Here is an 18,639-nt window from a genome sequence, read left to right as displayed (position 1 = left end):
TCCACCCGCTAGATGCCAGTAGCACCCATCCTAGTTGTGACAACCAAATATAACTGCAGACATTGCCAAATGTCCCCTGGGAGGCAAAAATCAATCCTGGTTGAGAACCACTGCCTCAGAGGGAAGAAAAAGGAGGAGGTGGAGTAAATACAGAGAACATACACTGAAGACAGAATGTCTAACAGAGAGAGTTCTTATCTCTCCCGTCAGACTGAGGAGGAGACAATGGGGTCAGATACAGTCCTCTACGCAATCAGGAGAGAGAACCAATATGAAGAAGCCAGGCATGGTGGTGTGTGCCTGTTATCCCAGCTACTCAGGAAACTGAGGCAGGACGGTTGCTTGAGCCCAAGAGTTTGAGGTTATGATTGTGCCACTGCACTCCAGCCTGGGTGACAGAGTGAGACCTTGTCTCTAAAAAAGAAAAAACATTTTTAAAAGAAAATAAAATAAATAGCATGAGGCATTCGCACAGAGCAATGCAATTCATGAAGCTGGATGGCCTTTACATGAGACAAACTCTTGGATCATTCAGGACTGAATGTTAACCTATGAAGAGAACACCTGCATGGAGGGGAACCCTTAAGACTATGTACCAGAGGCTGGCAATTTGGCATAACAGCAGAAACAGAGAAATCTAAAGGATGTTTTCTAAATGTAGCTTCTAGAGTTTGACAATGAATTTTTTTTTTTTTTTTTTTTGAGACAGAGTCACACTCTGTCACCCAGGCTGGAGTGCAGTGGCGCGATCTCAGCTTGCTGCAAACTCTGCCTCCTGGGTTCAAGCGATTCTCCTGCCTCAGCCTCCCGGGTAGCTGGGATTACAGGTGCCCACAACCATGCCTGGCTAACTTTTGTATTTTTAGCAGAGACGGGGGTTTCACCAAGTTGGCCAGGCTGGTCTTGAAGTCTTGACCTCAGGTGATCTGCCCGCCTTGGCCTCCCAAAGTGCTGGGATTACAGGCGTGAGCCAGGGCATCCGGCCGACAACGCATTAATTTCTAACTTGTCATGATAGTGAATGCTACTGGCATTCAATAAAATGTTAACACATAAGGTAATTTGAGCATTAAACTTTAATGAAGATGGGCTAAGCCTAATATTTCAGTTCCTTGTTTTGGAGAGGTAACTCAGCATTACATTTTAGTTTTCAGCCTAGGAAAGAGTACTTCCTTCCCTAGGCAAAGCTAACACCATCTGGAAATAGTTTATTCCCTTGGAGGAGAAACTCCCAAACCAAGGTGAGATTCTGGGACTTGCCAAGAGCCTCTGAAAAGATAGTATCCTTCAAACAAGTCACAGTCATCACCCTGCACACCCTGTAGGGAAACCCTGGGGACTAGATGGTTCTGTTTCAACTGTTTTAGAGGCAAACACCTGTGGGTGTCGTTTCTTGTTAAAACCTGCCAATAAGCTACTCCTGGAGAAAAGAAGTCCTAAGAAAGTGTTTGTCATGCAGGTGTTTCCAAGCTACAGCTTGCTGTTAATGCAGGCTGGAAAAGCCCCATTCGATTGTCCAGTTTATTCCTAAAGCAAGTTGCTGACAAAATATTCCTTCCCACTGAGTGAAATCTTAACAGCTCTGTTACAATTCTACCACTCTGAGAGTCTTTCCTGTTTTCATTTTAGTCAGATATTTAAAATCTCAAGTGAATTTTTTCAAAGGGGGACAAAACCCCAAACCTGGAATAGTTGGGTTCCCCAAGCCAGCCTTTGGAACAGTATTTATCCACCGTCTGTGCAAACCATGGTAAGAGCATAATTTCAGAGAAAGTAGTATGGGGGGCAGAGATGGATATTTGGGGTGGGGGTCAGTTGAGAGGGGGAAGAACATTTCAGGCAAAAAGAAAACCAGCCTGTATTGGGCGCGGAGGTGGAAAGGGGAGCTGATGAGGTGGGGGTGGGGCTACAGCGGTGAGGTCAGCAGGGGTCAAATGTATAGGCTCCAAAAAAGTCTCTATAAATAAAGAAATTCATCCAAAGTGCATATGGAGAGATGTGATCTCACCAAACCTGTGTTCTCCAAGAGCCAAGCTCTTCTTCGCAGACACCCATCATTGGTACACAAAGGCCTAAAGGGCAAGGAGAAAGCTAAGAAGGCTCCGCCTCCCCATCGCATCAGTGGGGCTGGCATTTACTGGCACTAGACTGAGATCAGTTTGCCTTTTGCAAATTCAGGATCAGGTCCACCATTGGTGAGGGCTGAGATGAGAGAGGAGGGCATTACCCATCTCAGAAATCCAGAGGACAATTTCTACAGGGTAAACAACAACAACAACAGAAAAGGTAACACAAGTTCTCCATGTGCTTGGTTTGATAAAATACGAAGTCACATTTAGAATGATCTGTGATTGCATGTGATACAAACCTAATATAATGATGGTGCTTATGGCATGCATGAAAAGTGTCATAAAATGAGAGAGACAGAAACACAGTCCCAGATGCTCTCTTAGAGACAATTCAGTGTTATGTGTGGCTCCAGGATCCCCTGACCCAAGGCAGCAGGTGAGCCTGTTCTTCCAGACTCCTATCAGTCATCAAATCTGGTTGGGGTTCAGGAACAGACATAACCAACATAAGATTAGCCAAATTAGGTCTGGAAACATAGTCACTAAACCAGCCTACTGTGAACATCTGGGACAAAACCACATGAGCTCTCCAACATTAGTAGTAACGGCCCGAAAATGTTGTCTGCAAAAATCTCTTTGAAAATATTTGTGGGGGAGATCCAGACCATCCTGGCTGACACGGTGAAACCCCGTCTCTACTAAAAATAGAAAAAATTAGCCGGGCGTGGTGGCGGGCGCCTGTAGTCCCAGCTACTCGGAGGCTGAGGCAGGAGAATGGCGTGAACCCGGGAGGCGGAGCTTGCAGTGAGCCGAGATAGTGCCACTGCAGTCCAGCCTGGGCGGAAGAGCGAGACTCCCTCTCAAAAAAAAAAAAAAAAAAAAAAAAGAAAATATTTGTGGGAAAAGCCACAATTTATAAGAAAAGCATGTCTCATTTTCTAAACAGACAAAATGATCAAGGAACTTATTTCAGAATATTCCAAAGAGCTAGGTTGATGCCATTTTATAAAGATACCATTTCAATTAAATGCTCATTAAAAACATTACATCATCATCCAGCTAAACCACAAAATGTATTCAGAAATGGCTCTGACAAAGGCAAAATTTCAAGACAATGTTATAACATAGTGGTCAGAAGAGATGGCGTTTAACAATCATGAAAACAGATGGGCTGGATTTACATGTATACTTTTGATTTAGTCAGAATCAGTGGAACACCTGAACTGAACAATGCAGGCATCACACTCACGCAGGGCTCAGGAGGGAGAACTGAGGTAGAGGTGGCACCATTCCCTCAACACCAAGACATCTGCCAACACATTTTTGTCCAAGAGCAGACACCAAGTTTCTCCTGCTTTTCCTCTCTCCTCCTTTCCCTTCAGGAGCTTCCAGCAGCACTGTTTCAAAGCAGCCGGGATTCCAGAACATTAACTGGGCCAGCCCCCGCCCCCACCTTACTCTCTGGGCCTCTCAAGACTCCAGTGGCTCAGAGGAAGCACACCCCATCCCAACTAGCAACTTCTAGATTTACATCAAGAGTGAAGATATATTCCAACTTCCAGGACGCTAAATTACAAACTTTCAGAAGTTAACCTGCTATGCCTATAGTGCCTGAACTAGAATTAAAATTATGCTTTCTGCCTCCGACACTATGAATTCATGAAGAGAAAATTTATTTTTTCCTCCCCGTAAAACGTAGTATAAAGTATCGGAGGTTGCTTTATAAAAAGCAGGGTTTATACAAGTGTTAGTGATTACAATTACATTCACAACCAGCGCTGCCGGGTGAAGCTCCTGGTTATATAAGCCTATTGCTGGATTTTCTCCTCTATTGCCATTTCTGCTGGATAAAGTTAAGGACGTGAAACTCAAATTTCAATCTTTCTCTTTTTTCACTTTTGTTTACTAAAAATAAATCTGAAAAAGGAAGTAAAAATGACGCAAAGTAAACTTGATTGCCAAGGCCCAGGCAGTCACCCAGTGAGGCCACACGTGTTTCTTACTCCTGGGTACACAACTAAGTGATATCCCCCAGCACCCCATGCCGTGCTAGGCCCTGTGACTAGTTCTTGCCAATCAGATATGGGCAGAACTGATGGATCTCTTCCTGCCAGATGTGGGTAAGAGCAAATGATCCTTGCCCTGCAAACCATCTTGCCTCTCCCCTCCCAGTGTTGAGGCTGAGGGTGTACTCCATGGAGCCTCACTGTGTTGAAATGAAGCGGGCTTAGTTTTAACAGATACGGTAAGACAGGCAGACATGGAATGATTGTCATGGAGGCAGAAGTTCATACTCACAGATGCTAGAAGCAGGAGGCACAGCATGCCTGGCAAGGCCACGCCAGGTAGCGCCACGGAGCTCAGGAGGTTGGAGAGACGCTGAGCATGGCCCAGGCCTCTACTGGGGTTATTACAGGGAGGAACAGGTGAGGCAGGGTAGGTATGCTGACTGAGGACACTTAGGATTGTATAATGGGAGTAATTCTGGCAGGCTCGGGGCTGTAAGGATGGTCCCTAGTTGCTGGGTACCTGGCCCCGGGGTGCTGTTGAGCAAAGGGAACACCTGCTCAGTGGGTGAGAGTTTGATAAAGGAGGTGGCTGGGGGTGTGGGCTCGGGCTTGGTTGATTTGTATGTCAAAGGCATGCAGGCAGGGGAGGCATTTGCTATCTTCAGGAATTAGCTAGCCCTGGGAGGACAGTGTCTCCGGAATCAAGGTCCCTAATGCCAGTGCATCGGGAATATGGAAAATAAGAAAAACATACTCAACACACCCACGAACAATGCACTTCTCCACTGGATAGGGACATGGGTGAGAAATAACTCTTTACTGGGTTAAGCCCCTGAGATTCCCTGGCTAATCCATCTTGATTCAACTTCCTGCTAAGGGTGAAATCTAGGAACTCTGGCTCACACTTCTTACAACATTACACCAAATTCAACTGTCTAAAATACGCGCAACACAGAGTTTATTAAAAGAGACATTGAAACATAAGAAATATTTAACTGAATGAAAACAATGGCCCTTCCAGCCCAATTCTGGGTTTCAGGATGTGTGAGGTGCACTGTCACAATACAGGAAAACAGCTAAAGTCAGAGCTTTACCGCAGTTCATAACTGCGGTTTAAAACAAAACAGAAACAAAAATCTTGCATTTGAATTTGGAAACCTGTTTATATTTTCAATGTACTATGATCGGGTTAGTAACCAGTTATGCAGATTTATGAGCTGTAGTTTCATTTGTACAAATCTGAAAGACTCCCAGAATGTTCTGTGTTTCTAGGTCTTAGGGAGCAAGTTCCACTAACTTCAGGATTTTATGAACTTCCACCACACTCTGTCCTCCCTGCAGGTCTTCCCAGATGGCAGAGGCCACATGGAGTTACTACCCTCTTTTCCTCTCCCATTTAGCATTTAATGCTTGTCTCTGAATCTTTTAAATTTATTTTAGATCGTTTCCATGCTGCACATAGCACTGTTGGTGACTTTTATGGGGGAACAAAATGTCAGTGTATTGTTTCACATACCTTACTGTAAAATATAGTATTTTGTTGCCCTTCATGACTGCATTAGCACATTCTCCTGGCGGGTTTAGGACATTGTGCAACAAGGTGGAGAAGGGGATTATTAATTAATGCAATACTGAGTCCTTCTAGCTTTGCCTCCAACCCATCATCCACTTTTCTCAAGTGCCATGATTGCTACATTAGATCAGCAACAGCCCAGGAACAGGACTCCAATCATTATCCTGGCCTGTGTGGTTACATTACAATAAATCAGACTGCACAGCTCCCTGCTTAAAACCTGCCAATGGCCTTATTACACTTATACTCCAAAAGGCTCATTTATTCCAAAAGGCCTGGAAAGGTCTGACTTCTCTATCTCCACTCTCACCATCCCAAGGCAATCTGTGTCTCACAATCTGCCCCGCAATATCTCCCCCCAACTGCTTCATGTCATCTTTCTCTTGAAACTATTCTATTCCCGCAACCTGAAACTCTTTCCTCTCTCCTCTTCTCCTACCTCATTCCGACTCATCCTTCAACTCTGCTGCCACATCCTCCAGGAAGCAGTCCCTAAAGCTCAGCCCAGGTTAGTTTTCCCTGGAAGACATCCCATCTGAACTTGACCTTCTGCTTTGCTAACATTTCCTGTTCAAATCCTGCCTTCTCTAGGTGTCAGTTCCATGAGGGCGGGAACTCCTCTATTATACGCACTACTGTGTCCCCAGAACACAGGAGGAGCCTGGCATAGAGAACATATTCTTTTATCTTTTTTTTTGTTTGTTTTGGGACTGAGTTTCGCTCTTGTCAGCCAGGCTGGAGTGCAATGGCACGATCTCGGCTCACTGCAACCTCTGCCTCCCAGTTCAAGCAATTCTCCTGCCTCAGCCTCCCAAGTAGCTGGGGTTACAGGCATGCACCACCAAGCCCGGCCAATTTTTGTATTTTTAGTAGAGATGGGGTTTCATCATGTTGGTCAGGCTGGTCTTGAACTCCTGACCTCAGGTGATCTGCCTGCCTCGGCCTCCCAAAGTGCTGGGATTACAGGCATGAGCCACCGTGCCCAGCCACTCTTTTATCTTTTTACAAAAATGAGTGAATAATTGAGTTTAAGAAGTTGCAGTCTCAGAGAACACTGGCAATCTTGCCCAAATTTAGCTTCATGTGAAACAACGCAAGCCTCAGGATTTATATGGTATGAAACACTCAAGTTTTCAGTAATAAAGTAAGGGTCAGAAATAGTTTAAACTAATATGACCCAACAATGCCAGGGGCAAAGAGAGTCACACTTTTATTTTATACACGTGCACTACTATTTCAGTATACAAAACATGGCTGATCTTACAGGAGCAAATTTATTAAAAATTATAAAATAGACTTCTCCAAAAATGTCGAAAGGCCCAGTTGCTTAATTAGTACCCATACATAAGAATCCGTATGGTATTCTCCTTAAACGGTGAGGGAGCAGTTTCTACGGTGTGGACTCTGGGGAATCAAGAACAAAAGTTTTTAGGAGCTCTTTTCTTTTGTTAAGCATAGTCTCTTTCCCATCACCTCCCTCTTAAATTTCATCAAGAAACATCTGAATACTTCCTTTTTTAAAATCAAGACCGATTTTGTATTATTTTGCCAATAACCACATTACACTTCAAGGAGGGTTGCTCAACTCTGCCGACTGGACATGCCAACAGGAAACCCGGGTGTGGGCTGACACCAGGGCTCCTGATGGACTTGGGTCCCTGTGAAGGTGACATCCTAGGTCTAACCTAGCATCGCTTTCCAGATCAAAGGCGAGGAGCTGCAGGCAGACCATGGCAGTAAGTGTATGGCTGTGATGGTTGGAAGAAATCTGATTTACTGAATTGCTTGAGTGGAAAAATTTATTTTGAAATTTGAAATGAATCATCACAAACTCCATCAGCAAAGGAGTGCTTTGAAAAGTCTCTCCAAAACCACATGAAAATAAGCAAAGCAAAATTCTTGGAGGCATTCTAGGGAATGAACGATATACCTTCTCAAAATATTTCTTCCCAAGAAGAAGTGTGCTTCTGTTGCCTTGCCCAAAGTGAACACTGTTGATATATACCTGAGGTTCTCTCCATAGATGGTGGAGGCAGAATTTTCTAGTAAAACCTCCTGTCTTTGTGACATCATCCATACGGTATCAAGTGGGAAATGAAACTACTCTAGGGACTTCAGCCCCCGGTCAAACAAAACTCCTCTGGGGCTCTGGGTGTGGGTGGCCATCTGAGGGATGGCTTCAGGCAGCTCTTGGGGGAGGGAAGAGGCCTGAAGACACCCCTCTGTTAGACCAAGGGCCCCCAGCTTTGACAGTGCCCTAGTTTGTCTCAAATTGGTGCCATGTTCCTATGCCTCTTTGGGGGTGGGGAGGATATACATTCTCCTAAATGACAATTAAGAGTGTAATAAGGCCAGGCGCATTGGCTCACGCCTGTAATCCCAGCACTTTGGGAAGCTGAGGTGGGCAGATCATGAGGTCAGGAGTTCGAGACCAGCCTGGCCAACAGGGTGAAACCCCATCTCTACTAAAAATACAAAAATTAGCCGGGCGTGGTGGCATGAGCCTGTAATTCCAGCTACTCAGGAGGCTGAGGCAGGAGAATCACTTGAACATGGGAGGTGGAGATTTCAGTGAGCCGAGATCGCGCCCCTGCACTCCAGCCTGGGAGACGGAATGAGACTCTGTCTCAAAAAAAAAAGTGTAATAAGAATTCACTTGTACTCAGGACAGCAAATCAGCACACATAAACAAGTCCTCCAGTCAGCTGATATATCCTGGTCCTCTGGTGCTTACAGTCTTTATCCCTGCCACTCCCATCCCTACCAAAAAAATCCCTGCCATCCCCAGTCCCACTAAAATAATTCCCATGGCCTCAGTGGCTCAGGTCCTGTGCAACCGCATGGTTCTGGCATACTCTTGCCAGATCCTATGTGTTTCTCTACTGAGCAGTCTTAATCTTCTTTACAGGCAAATCTCATCACAAAACTCTCCTACCTCCAACCCTGCCCTGAGAAAAAGTACCCCCCTCCCGCCGCCAGGTGTTAGTGATCAGATCCTCTCTCAAGTATTTGTTCCCTTTTCCAGCCCCTACCTCCTCTCTATGCTGTAGTCGTCTTGACTAGGTGTGATTGTCCACTGCAAGGGGGATGCTAGAAATATGTAGAGATGTGTTTTGATTGATACTTCCAGAAGGATAGGGAAAGGAGGAGAGGCAGTGTCTTAGTTCTTTCGGCTGACTATAACAAAATACTATAAACTGCATGGATTATAGCCCCTGGAAATTCATTTCTTATAGTTCTGGAGCCTGCGAAGTCCAAGATCAAGGAAGTGGCAGTTGCGGTGTCAGGTGAGGGTCCATTCCTCATAGGTGATGTCTTCTAGCTACATTCCCACATAGTGGAAGGGGCAAATGAGCTCTCTAGGGTCCTTTTTATAGGTACACTAATCCCATTCTTGAGAGATCCGCCCTCATGACCTAATCACCTCCCAGAGGCCCTATGCTGTATACCATCACCTTACAGTTTGAGGTTTTGACATATGAATTGGGGGGGGCGGGGTATGAGCAGTCAGATTACAGTAGGAGGTTACTGTTTTTTCCAGTCCGGGGCAGGAATGCCCAGTGTCCCGAGCCTCTCACCAGAGGCTGACAGAGTTCAGAGTCCAGGCACCCCCAGTCCCACTAAAACACTTCCCATGGCCTCAGCAGCTCAGGTCCTGCGCACCTGCAAGGTCCTGGCCAGGAATGTTCCTTCTCCCAACCATGCCCCACATCTCCCTTGTCCCACGTGACCACCCCCTACTCCTCTTTCAAGAGAGAAGCCTCCAGAGGGCAGGAGAGGCAGTGCCTGGCTTGCTGATATCTATATTCACTGTGCCCTCAGAGAGCCTCTTACCTTGTAGATACACCACAATCTCAGCAAACAAAGAAGCTCCTTTCAAAACACCCTCTCCAAACACTATCCCATTCCTGGGTTTAACCCTCCCTGAGCTGTCCCCTGAAATCTCTGCCAGTAGTTTTCTTTCTACCGCTCACCTTACAAGACATGACAGGTTTATTTTCCCAAATTGCCCTGATCATAAAATTCTAGATCTAAATTCTACACTGACCCTTCAATGCCTAAACAGTTAAGTCCCAGTTTCTTTCCTTCTTTCTTCTCCTTCCCTCCTTCTTTCCTTTCAACCTTCCTTCCTCCCTTCCTTCCTTCCTCCCTCCTTTCCCTCCCTTCCTTCCTTCCTTCTTTCCTTTTCTTTTCTTTTTCTTTCTTTCTTTTTTTTTTTTTTGACAGAGTTTTGCTTTTTTGCCCAGGCTGGAGTGCAGTGGCGCGATCTTGGCTCACTGCAACCTCCACCTCCCGGGTTCAAGCGATTCTGCTGCCTCAGCCTCCCATGTAGCTGGGATTATAGGTGCCTGCCACCACACCCAGCTAATTTTAGTACTTTTAGTAGAGACGGGGTTTTACCATGTTGGCCAGGCTGGTCTCGAACTGATGTCAGGTGATCCACCCACCTCTGCCTCCCAAAGTTTTGGGATTATAGGCGTGAGACACCACGCCCAGCCACATCCCAGTTTCTTAACCTCATATTCAAAGCCCTCTGTAATTCAGCTTTTATCTGCCTTCCTAAATTTCCCCATCTTTCACCCTTCAGCTGCTCAGTTTTCCACTCCTGTCCTGATTTCCCCACTTTGCTTGATTCTTCCTTCTGCTGGATTTCATGGCTAAACTTAAATATTACCTCCCCTAGGAAGCTATTAATAACTCCAAATGAAAGGCATCTCTCAGTCCTCTGATATCTAATAGCATTTTGTCTATGGTTTACTTGAAACAGCTATTTTTTACCTTGTACTGGAGTTATTCATTTGCAAATCTGCTCTGGTTTGAATGCAGCCCGCAAAGCTCATGTGTTGAAAGTTTGATCTCCAATGCAGTGGTGCTGGGAGCTGTGGCCTGATAGGAGGTGTTTGGGTCATGGGGGCGTCACCCTCATGAATGCATTAATGCTGTTGTCACTGGCATGGGTTCCTTCCTTCTCTCTCTACCCCATATCCTTCCACCATGGGATGACACATCAAGTAGGTCCTAACAAGAAGCCAGCTCCCTGACCTGGGACTTCCCAGCCTCCAGAATCATGAGCCAAATACACTTCTGTTCACTATAAATTACCCAGTCTATGGTACTCTTATAGCAGCACAAAATGGACTAAGACAAAATCTAATCTCCCTTTCCATACTACAAACTCTTTGAAGGTGAGACTGACATTGATATCTCTACTGTCACCCTTAGAATCTACCACAGTGTCTTGAACATAACAGGAATAAGGTTAATGAGCAATAATATAATGATTTTTTTCTCTGTACTAACAGTTAGAATTTAGAAATTAATTCTAAAATATTCAATTTGTTAGGGGAAGTCAACTAATGACCAAGAACACCAATGTCCCTCTGTTGTTCTGATACACATAATATTTGCAATTTACTTCACTTTACACAGTTTCACTCAATAGATTATCGTTTGCAGCACAACTCAAAGAAAACCCCTATGCCGAAGGCTCAATAAATACAATGAAATAATGACATTGATGATAATGGTGATAATAAAAAGAGGAAAAAAGCATCCTATTGGCTGGCTGCCAGGTAATTTGCCAAATTTGGAGGAATTAGATAAGGATAGCAAAACTAATTTAAAATTCATTTGGTGCTGTCTCTTAGGTAAGTTAGCAACTGCTGGGAGTCTACATTCTTTTAAACACTGACCATGTTAGGTGAATGAACGGACTTACATAATGGAATCTGGGTAAACGATAGCAATTTCACCACAAACCACAAGGCACCAACTGAAAGTATATGATCATAATTCCAGGATTAGAAAACCATTGTCTCCACTGCAGAACGGCCACATTAGTTCCTTTTGAAGCAGGTAAGTAAATGACCATCTTGTAAAGCTTCTGAGAGTCAAAAGGCAAGCAATTCTCAGTTAGGAACATAGGAAGATGTCTAGATAAGAAGTGGTAAGGGGTCTTCAGAAAGTACTTGTGGCTAGTTCATGCTATTTGCAGACTCTTCTTAAGTACCAAAGCCTGGGCTCAGGTATGGAGGATAATTGCTCACATTTCTCTTATGCTCATCAGACATACCATTTCCCATCACTAATCCTTCCTACTACAATGATGGCTGAGTCTGTCACCAAAATATCACAGCCTCTGAAACAAAATCACATCCCAAACTCTTATACGTACACACTGTTATTTACAAAACCATTTTAAAATAAATTAAATCCACTGAGTAAAGATGAATCACAAGAAGGGTTTCAAGTTAAAAGAAAATGATTTCACTAGAATGCTCTTTTTTGGGGTGGGGCTAGAAAGCATAAAATTGTATTCTCTGAGTTAAAGACTTAGGAACCCTCGAAGGAAAAGGAGTTCTGATAAAATTGAAAGACTATATCACGTGGCATAAGAAAATGGCAGTGCATGCATTTTCTCTGTCAGTATTTAATAGGTTAAAGAATATCAGTGAGGATGAATCATTCCTGTTTGAAGCATAAAACTCACTGACACAGAAACAAAGACGCTTGGAAACTTTATATTCTTTGGTTCTTTGAACAATAAAGGGCCTTGTCTAGTCAACATTTGGAGTAATTTTTCCCAGGGGGATTATTACTATTTGAGAGGGATGAAAGAGTAGCATTCTCATGATACATTTTTATTTTCTGAGAATAAAAATATGTCTCTTTAGGAGGCCACGTTCTGGATGTATTAAGAAGTGTGAAAAAACACCGAGTCTGCCACAGTTCTCAGACATCCTCTTCTAGCTGTAAAGACAAACACCAATCTGGAGAATTAGTTCTCAAACTCTAATTTCAAAAGGCGTACATCAAGGACAGGACACTCTTTCAGAAAGCTAGGAATAAGATTCAAATCTTATAAGATTTGAGTTATTCTGCATATGGGTAGGGGAGGCTCAGAAATAAAAGTCAAAGTAATTAACAGAGAATTTCAAACCACGGACAAAAAGCATCAACATTTCATTGCAGTACAGGGCTTTCCTTGAAGATCTCTGACTCAAATAGTTTTTAAAACTGAGTTGAGTATTCCTAGTACTCAAACTATCCAGTCAACTGGAAAGAAAATGGGTTCTCAAGGCCAGAACTGCTGAAACCTAACAGCTATAAACCTGGGACTAGCTCTCATTATGCTTTAGGTATGTTTTTCCTCTAAAATGTGTTCCTGTGATCTCTCGTTCCGCAGAACTGGAAAAAAAAAATTGTGAACACACAGGCAGCAGAGCGGCTGCAAAGCTCCTTGCTGACAGGTGAAATCACACAGCCCTTACCATGCTCCAGAGCTTTCATGGGAAACCAGAAGAGGATGAGGGAGTGGACCAAGGCGTTGATGCAGTGACCCCAGAAAACCTAAGGAAAAACAAACCAAGGGAGTCAGGAGCTGCCCAAAACGCTTGACCTCTGTGAAACTCTCAACAAACGCCACATTGTGAAGGATCCTGGCCACGCGCTGCACGGTTCCAGGAGTAGCATATTATTCTTGAATTGGAAAAAAAACAAAACCCACCCAAATCGATTATTTAATTTTCACATACAAATGACTGGATTATCACCAGATCATATTACTTTAGTTACAAAGACCTAAATATCTACTCACATGTATGCAGACCAACACAATCTACCCACATGCGAAAAATTCACTCTGATCAGTTTTCTTTAGCATTGTAAGAGAGACAACACCATTTTACAAACATCCAGAAAAAGGGTACTAGGTCAAAATTGTTAAGAAGAGACTAAAACTGTGTCTCTTCTTAACAATTAAACTGTGTCGGGGCAGATGAGATGTCTTAAAAGCACCGAAAACATTCCACTTGTAACTTTTTACATGGCATTCTCACTCTTTTGTTTTACTACTTCAAATCCCTCTCACTCAACTTCTTTTATTTTTGGGATTTTAGATAATATGCATATTTGAAAATTCTCTTTATTTTAATGTTTAAAGGTCAGAAAAAAGAACACAAGGTTTAGTTTATTCTAAACTTTAGTTTCACTAATACATCGCAGTCATTGTTTTAACCACCGTGATGACAGAGTTATTAACTATTAGAAATCACCCGTCTTCTGCGTTGCTCATGCTGGGAGCTGTAGACCGGAGCTATTCCTATTCGGCCATCTTGGCTGCCCCCCTCGAGTTATTAACTATTAAAGCCAGATTAAATTTATTTAAACATCTACAAGTTGTCCCTGGAAATTATCATATAGTTTGAGCCTAAGTAGTGGTAAGACAACAGAAAATAGTGAAAAATGTTATTATAAGACAATGGAATTTTCCCCGGCTTTAAATGTTCATTTTGCACCATCTCTGACCTCTCTACCTAAAAAAAAAAAAAGAAAAAGAAAAAATTCTTCAAAGTGCCTGCAGATAAGTTTCCGTGCATTCTCAGCTCTTACTTACTTCCCACCTCAAATGGCCTTTGAATTCAAATTCTGTAGAAAATGGATTTATGTAAATAATGCAGTGAAAATGGGTCATATTTTCCCATTAACGGAATCACAGTCAACAAGGATTGGTAAAATGAGTCCCTCGGGTCTCTTTGGATGTGGGAGACAGTAGAACCAATAAGGAGCCCTTCTGTTTCTTCCCTGCCTCGGATGTAACTAGTGAGCCTCCCCAGAAAAAAGCAGCCGTAAGGGACGTCAGGAACAACTGGCTCAGAAGAAAGGCCCTGGGAGACTGTTCTCTCCTTGAGGCCTGGAGAGGTGACTCCCTGTGTCCTTCTCACTGACGGCCCAGGAACCATGCACGCAAATCATGACCGCCACCAGCACACAGCACAGGAGGTGAACTGTGCAACAGACCTCTGTCTAAACTTCTGAATCCCCCCTGCGCAAAGACCAGAGGCAGAAACAAGGCTGTGCAGCCATGCTCACATCTCGCCCCTCTGTGCCCAGGCACACATCTCTCTTTTCTTTGGATGGGGTCACCCAAGCACTCTGCCATGTTCAGCCGCAAATGGCATCTGTGTGGCAGACCCCTCTGCTGTCTGAGACGGCACGACTCCTTTAACACCCCACCCAGCTTTGGCGTGGGTTTGTCAGGATCACCTATATCTTTCTTTCTTTTTTTTTTTTTTTGGTTCCTTTCTGATTCTCTGGTCCAGAAAAACAAAACCAAATCCCCCGCAACTCATGTGATCCCTGAGTTCATATCTAGTCAATTTCACCCACTAGCTAAAGACACATTTTATTTCAAATGACAAACCCAGCAACAGCTAGGTAAGCTGCCGTCAGGCATCCACATGGGGCTGCAGGACTGCGCAAGGGGGATCTCTGACAGCGGATCCTGAACCTGGGCTGTGGGAGCTGCTGCCCACACTGATGTCAGGGGCTGACGGGGAGAAGCGGGAAGGAGTCAGCAAGTTGGGACTGGAGGTTGCAGCCCACACAGCATGGACCTGTCGCCTGAGAAGGCGTCTTGAATTCACTGGGCTTGTGGCGTGTGTGTGTGTGTGTGTGTGTGTGTGTGTGTGTGTGTGGTGGTGGGGTGAGTGGATCATGTTCTCAGCACTTCTCAAATGTTCTTTCTCAAGCTTCAACTATCTCCCAGGCAGATGACTAGAATCAAACAGCCACGCCTTTCTGAGGTGACAGTTCTGAGATCACACTCTGTTTACCTTTGTGTTGAAGCCTTCGCCATTCTGGGTGATTTTGTAGAGCTGGGGAAACCTGAGCATGCTCTCCTGAGTGCAAGACCTCTCGAAGATTCCCAGAGTGAAGGGCGGCAAAGCGGTGAAAATCTGCAGGGAGAACAATGAGCCATTAAAAGCAGCCCTTCCGATCCACACGGCTTCATTGTTCCCTTCTACCAAATGATGACTTCACTTCCAGTCAAGTCCAAACCTGAGACTCCATGAGTCACAGATCCCCAGACACCCTCCAAACAAAGGAAATAAATGAAAGACCATTTTTACGTTAATCACTATCAAATGAATACACTGAACACTAAAAACATCATACATTATCTGATTAGCCAAGATTTCTTGTTAAATTAGCAACTACCTTCCTTTGTAAAACGAAGACTGATGTGGAATCATGCCACATTTAGCTGTCTGAAGTGTTGCTTTGTTTTCTGCTCACGCTAGCTGACGTAAAATTTACAACTTTCCACCCTGACATTATACTCAAATTTCAGGAAGCATAATGTACTTCATCCATTTATTCATTCAACAGACGTTTACTATAAATGAATTATGGGCTAGATACTGTGGTAAGCACCAGGAATGGAGAGACTTACAAACAGAAGAAAGAAGGAAAGGAATTAGGACCTCCAGGAACGCCATCTACTGCAAAAGTGGGGGAGGGCAGTGGGGCAACAGGTATAGAGATAAATATACAAAACGCAGAGCTCTGCAAAACTATTAATACCTGTTAGGGGAGGACGCAGAAGGAGAAGGGAGAGTCACCAAAGGATTCTTGCACCAAAGAGTATCTGACCTGCAAGGTATTAGACCAACACGATTTGGCAAGATGACAGGGATGTGGGCGAGGAAGGAGTCCCATGAGAGATGCACCCCTTACAAAGCTCTGAGACATCAGCATGCCTGTTTGGAGGTGTTGAACAACGTTTATAGGAGGCCACTGTTTGGACTGAGCTCCTGCACTCAGCCCCAGCAGACCTGACCAAACCAAAATGGAGTTACTTGTGCTAAGAGCTGTGTCATCAAACTAAACTTTGAAACAGGCCAGTTTTCCAAAAACAAACAAACAAACAAACAAACAAAAAACAGGAGATTCACAGCAACCAGTTTACCTGGGCACCAGAAAGGGCCCAGTTTACCTGAGGCAGCATGATACGGAAGTCCCCTGTTTGAACTCTGTAAAGAAAGCCACTTTGAAACAACCAATCACTTTTTGTTCTACTTCTGTTTCCTTAGCCCCTTTCTGCCTATAAAGCTGGCCTCCTCTGCTCAGCTCATCGGAGCACTCATTCTGTTTCATGGAATGAGATGTTACCCAATTCCAGAATGGCTAATAAAAGCCAATTCGATCTTTAAATTGTTGTAATTTTGTCTTTGGACGAGGAACCTTCTAAGATACACAGGATGGTGGCTGGCTGAGGGTGTGGTGTAAGGCAAGGATAGGAAGGAGACCAGACCAAACAATCTCCAGTGACAATGAGTTCTTGGGCAGATGGTGCCTTGCAAGACGTGTGACTTTCACCTGTACTCACATTTGTATATTAGAAAAATCAAGCAGGAGCTGAAGAAGGTGCTTGGAAGAAACATGTCATTTTAACTCAGGACATGTTGGCCCTGAGGGTCCTTCTCCTGCTTGGTTCTGGGAATGGTTCACAGAGCCTGGGTCACTTGCTGCTGAGCGTCCCTCAAATCCCCACCCACAAACCCAGCAAGCTCTCAGGCCTGTGGGAATTGGACGTGTGTCTGTACGAGAATTCTGAACTCACACTAGCTATTTGGAGATGGAGTATATGGCCAGAGGAAGCTGTTCCCAAGTCTATTGGGAGCAGGCAATCAGATGTGTGGTGAGTAGAGTCAGTAAAACTCTCACACTCTTCCTTCAGTCCACAGCAGAATGGAAAGCAGCCCTGGGATTTCAATGTGCTACAAAGACTTCAAGGAGAAATCCACAGGGGACTTGTCGCACTCACTTTCCTCACAACAACAAAAATTGTCGTTTTATAGCTGGACAGAGCTTCTACCAGAAGCCAGGAGCCATGCACACTTTCTTAGTACATACTCTCACCTCCATTGCTCTGCATCCATGTGTACATGTGATGTCACGCCTGCTGTTTATGTGGCAGTCTTTTTCTTTTTTTAAACTTGAGCTTCTCCTTCTACCCATCTTCAGATTCTCCCCTGCCCTTCATCACCATGCTATAATGAAGCCCAGCATGCCTACATATTTTCCACTCTGCCTAAACCATACTACACACACACATACACACGTTAGGGATCATAATTTGTTTCATAAAACGTTGACACTGGCCAGTCATGTAGCTCCTGCCTGCAATCCTAGCACTTTGGGAGGCCAAGACAGGAGTTCGAGACCAGCTTGTGCAACACACCAAGACCCTGTCTCAATTTCACAGAACACACCAAGAGAGTGTGTGCCTGTAGTCCCAGCTACTTGGGAAGCTGAGGTGAAAGGGCTGCTCCGGCCCAGGAGGTTGAGGCTGCAGTGAGCTATGATTGCACCACTGCATTCCAGCCTGGGCCACAGAGTGAGACCCCGTCTCCTGCCAACCAAAAAAGTAGACATTATACTTTATACACATTTTTCTTCATCATGCTTTTCTTGCTAAACAATACATTACAGAAAGCCCCCCAAGTCCCTTGGGTTTGATGCTAATGCAGTCTTTTAATGGTCACATAATAATTCATAGTATGGATGTGCCATTTTTTTTAGCCATTCACCCACTGACAGACATTCATTTTCTTTCCAGTTCTTTGTTACCACAAACATTATGTGATACATATCTATACTATATTATAACATACAGGCTTTTTCTTTTATCTCTATGGGAAGAAGGCCCAGCAGGAGAGTTAAAAGGATACATGCATTTTTAATTTTACTAGATTCTGCCTTTCAAAGGATTTTGAAAGCATTTTCCTCTCCCATTGCAAAAGAAAATCATAGATTTTTCGCTATTTCCATATCAGCAATGGTTGTTACATTGGTCTTTTAATGTTCTCCAGTCTTAAAAATTAAACATGTTACTTCTTACTTTAAAAAGCTGCATTTCCCCAACTACCAGTGAGTTTGAGCACGTTTTCATACAATTGTTGGTTATCTGGATTTGCAGTTCTGTGAAATGTCTACTCATGTCTTTTGTCTACTTCTTACTTTAAAAAGCTGCATTTCCCCAACTACCAGTGAGTTTGAGCATGTTTTCATACATTTGCTGGCTATCTGCATTTGCAGTTCTGTGAAATGTCTACTCATGTCTTTTGTCTACTTTCTATCCATGGCTTATCCTCTTTTTAAAGAGTTCTTTGAGTAGAACAGATATCAACCCTGTCTTTATATT

At 43.9% G+C, this 18,639-nt stretch overlaps 1 protein-coding gene across 5 annotated transcripts in view; it reads right to left on the bottom strand.

Moving 5' to 3' along the window:
• The window catches only part of ATP8A2 (ATPase phospholipid transporting 8A2), a 652,717-nt gene that overhangs the window by 173,038 nt on the left and 461,040 nt on the right, over window positions 1-18,639 (bottom strand). For all 5 annotated transcript variants that reach the window (XM_031001328.3, XM_055359710.2, XM_055359711.2 and 2 more), the window contains 2 exons: window positions 15,266-15,388; window positions 12,923-13,001 (listed from right to left, as the gene is read on the bottom strand). In XM_031001328.3, coding sequence (XP_030857188.2) covers window positions 12,923-13,001; window positions 15,266-15,388 — 202 coding nt within the window. The remainder of the gene's footprint in view (window positions 1-12,922; window positions 13,002-15,265; window positions 15,389-18,639) is intronic.

The sequence above is a fragment of the Gorilla gorilla genome, chromosome 14 (assembly GCF_029281585.2).
Source record: "Gorilla gorilla gorilla isolate KB3781 chromosome 14, NHGRI_mGorGor1-v2.1_pri, whole genome shotgun sequence".
NCBI lineage: Eukaryota > Metazoa > Chordata > Mammalia > Primates > Hominidae > Gorilla > Gorilla gorilla.
Note: the sequence above shows the minus strand (reverse complement) of the source record. Positions and strands in the feature narration are given on the sequence as shown.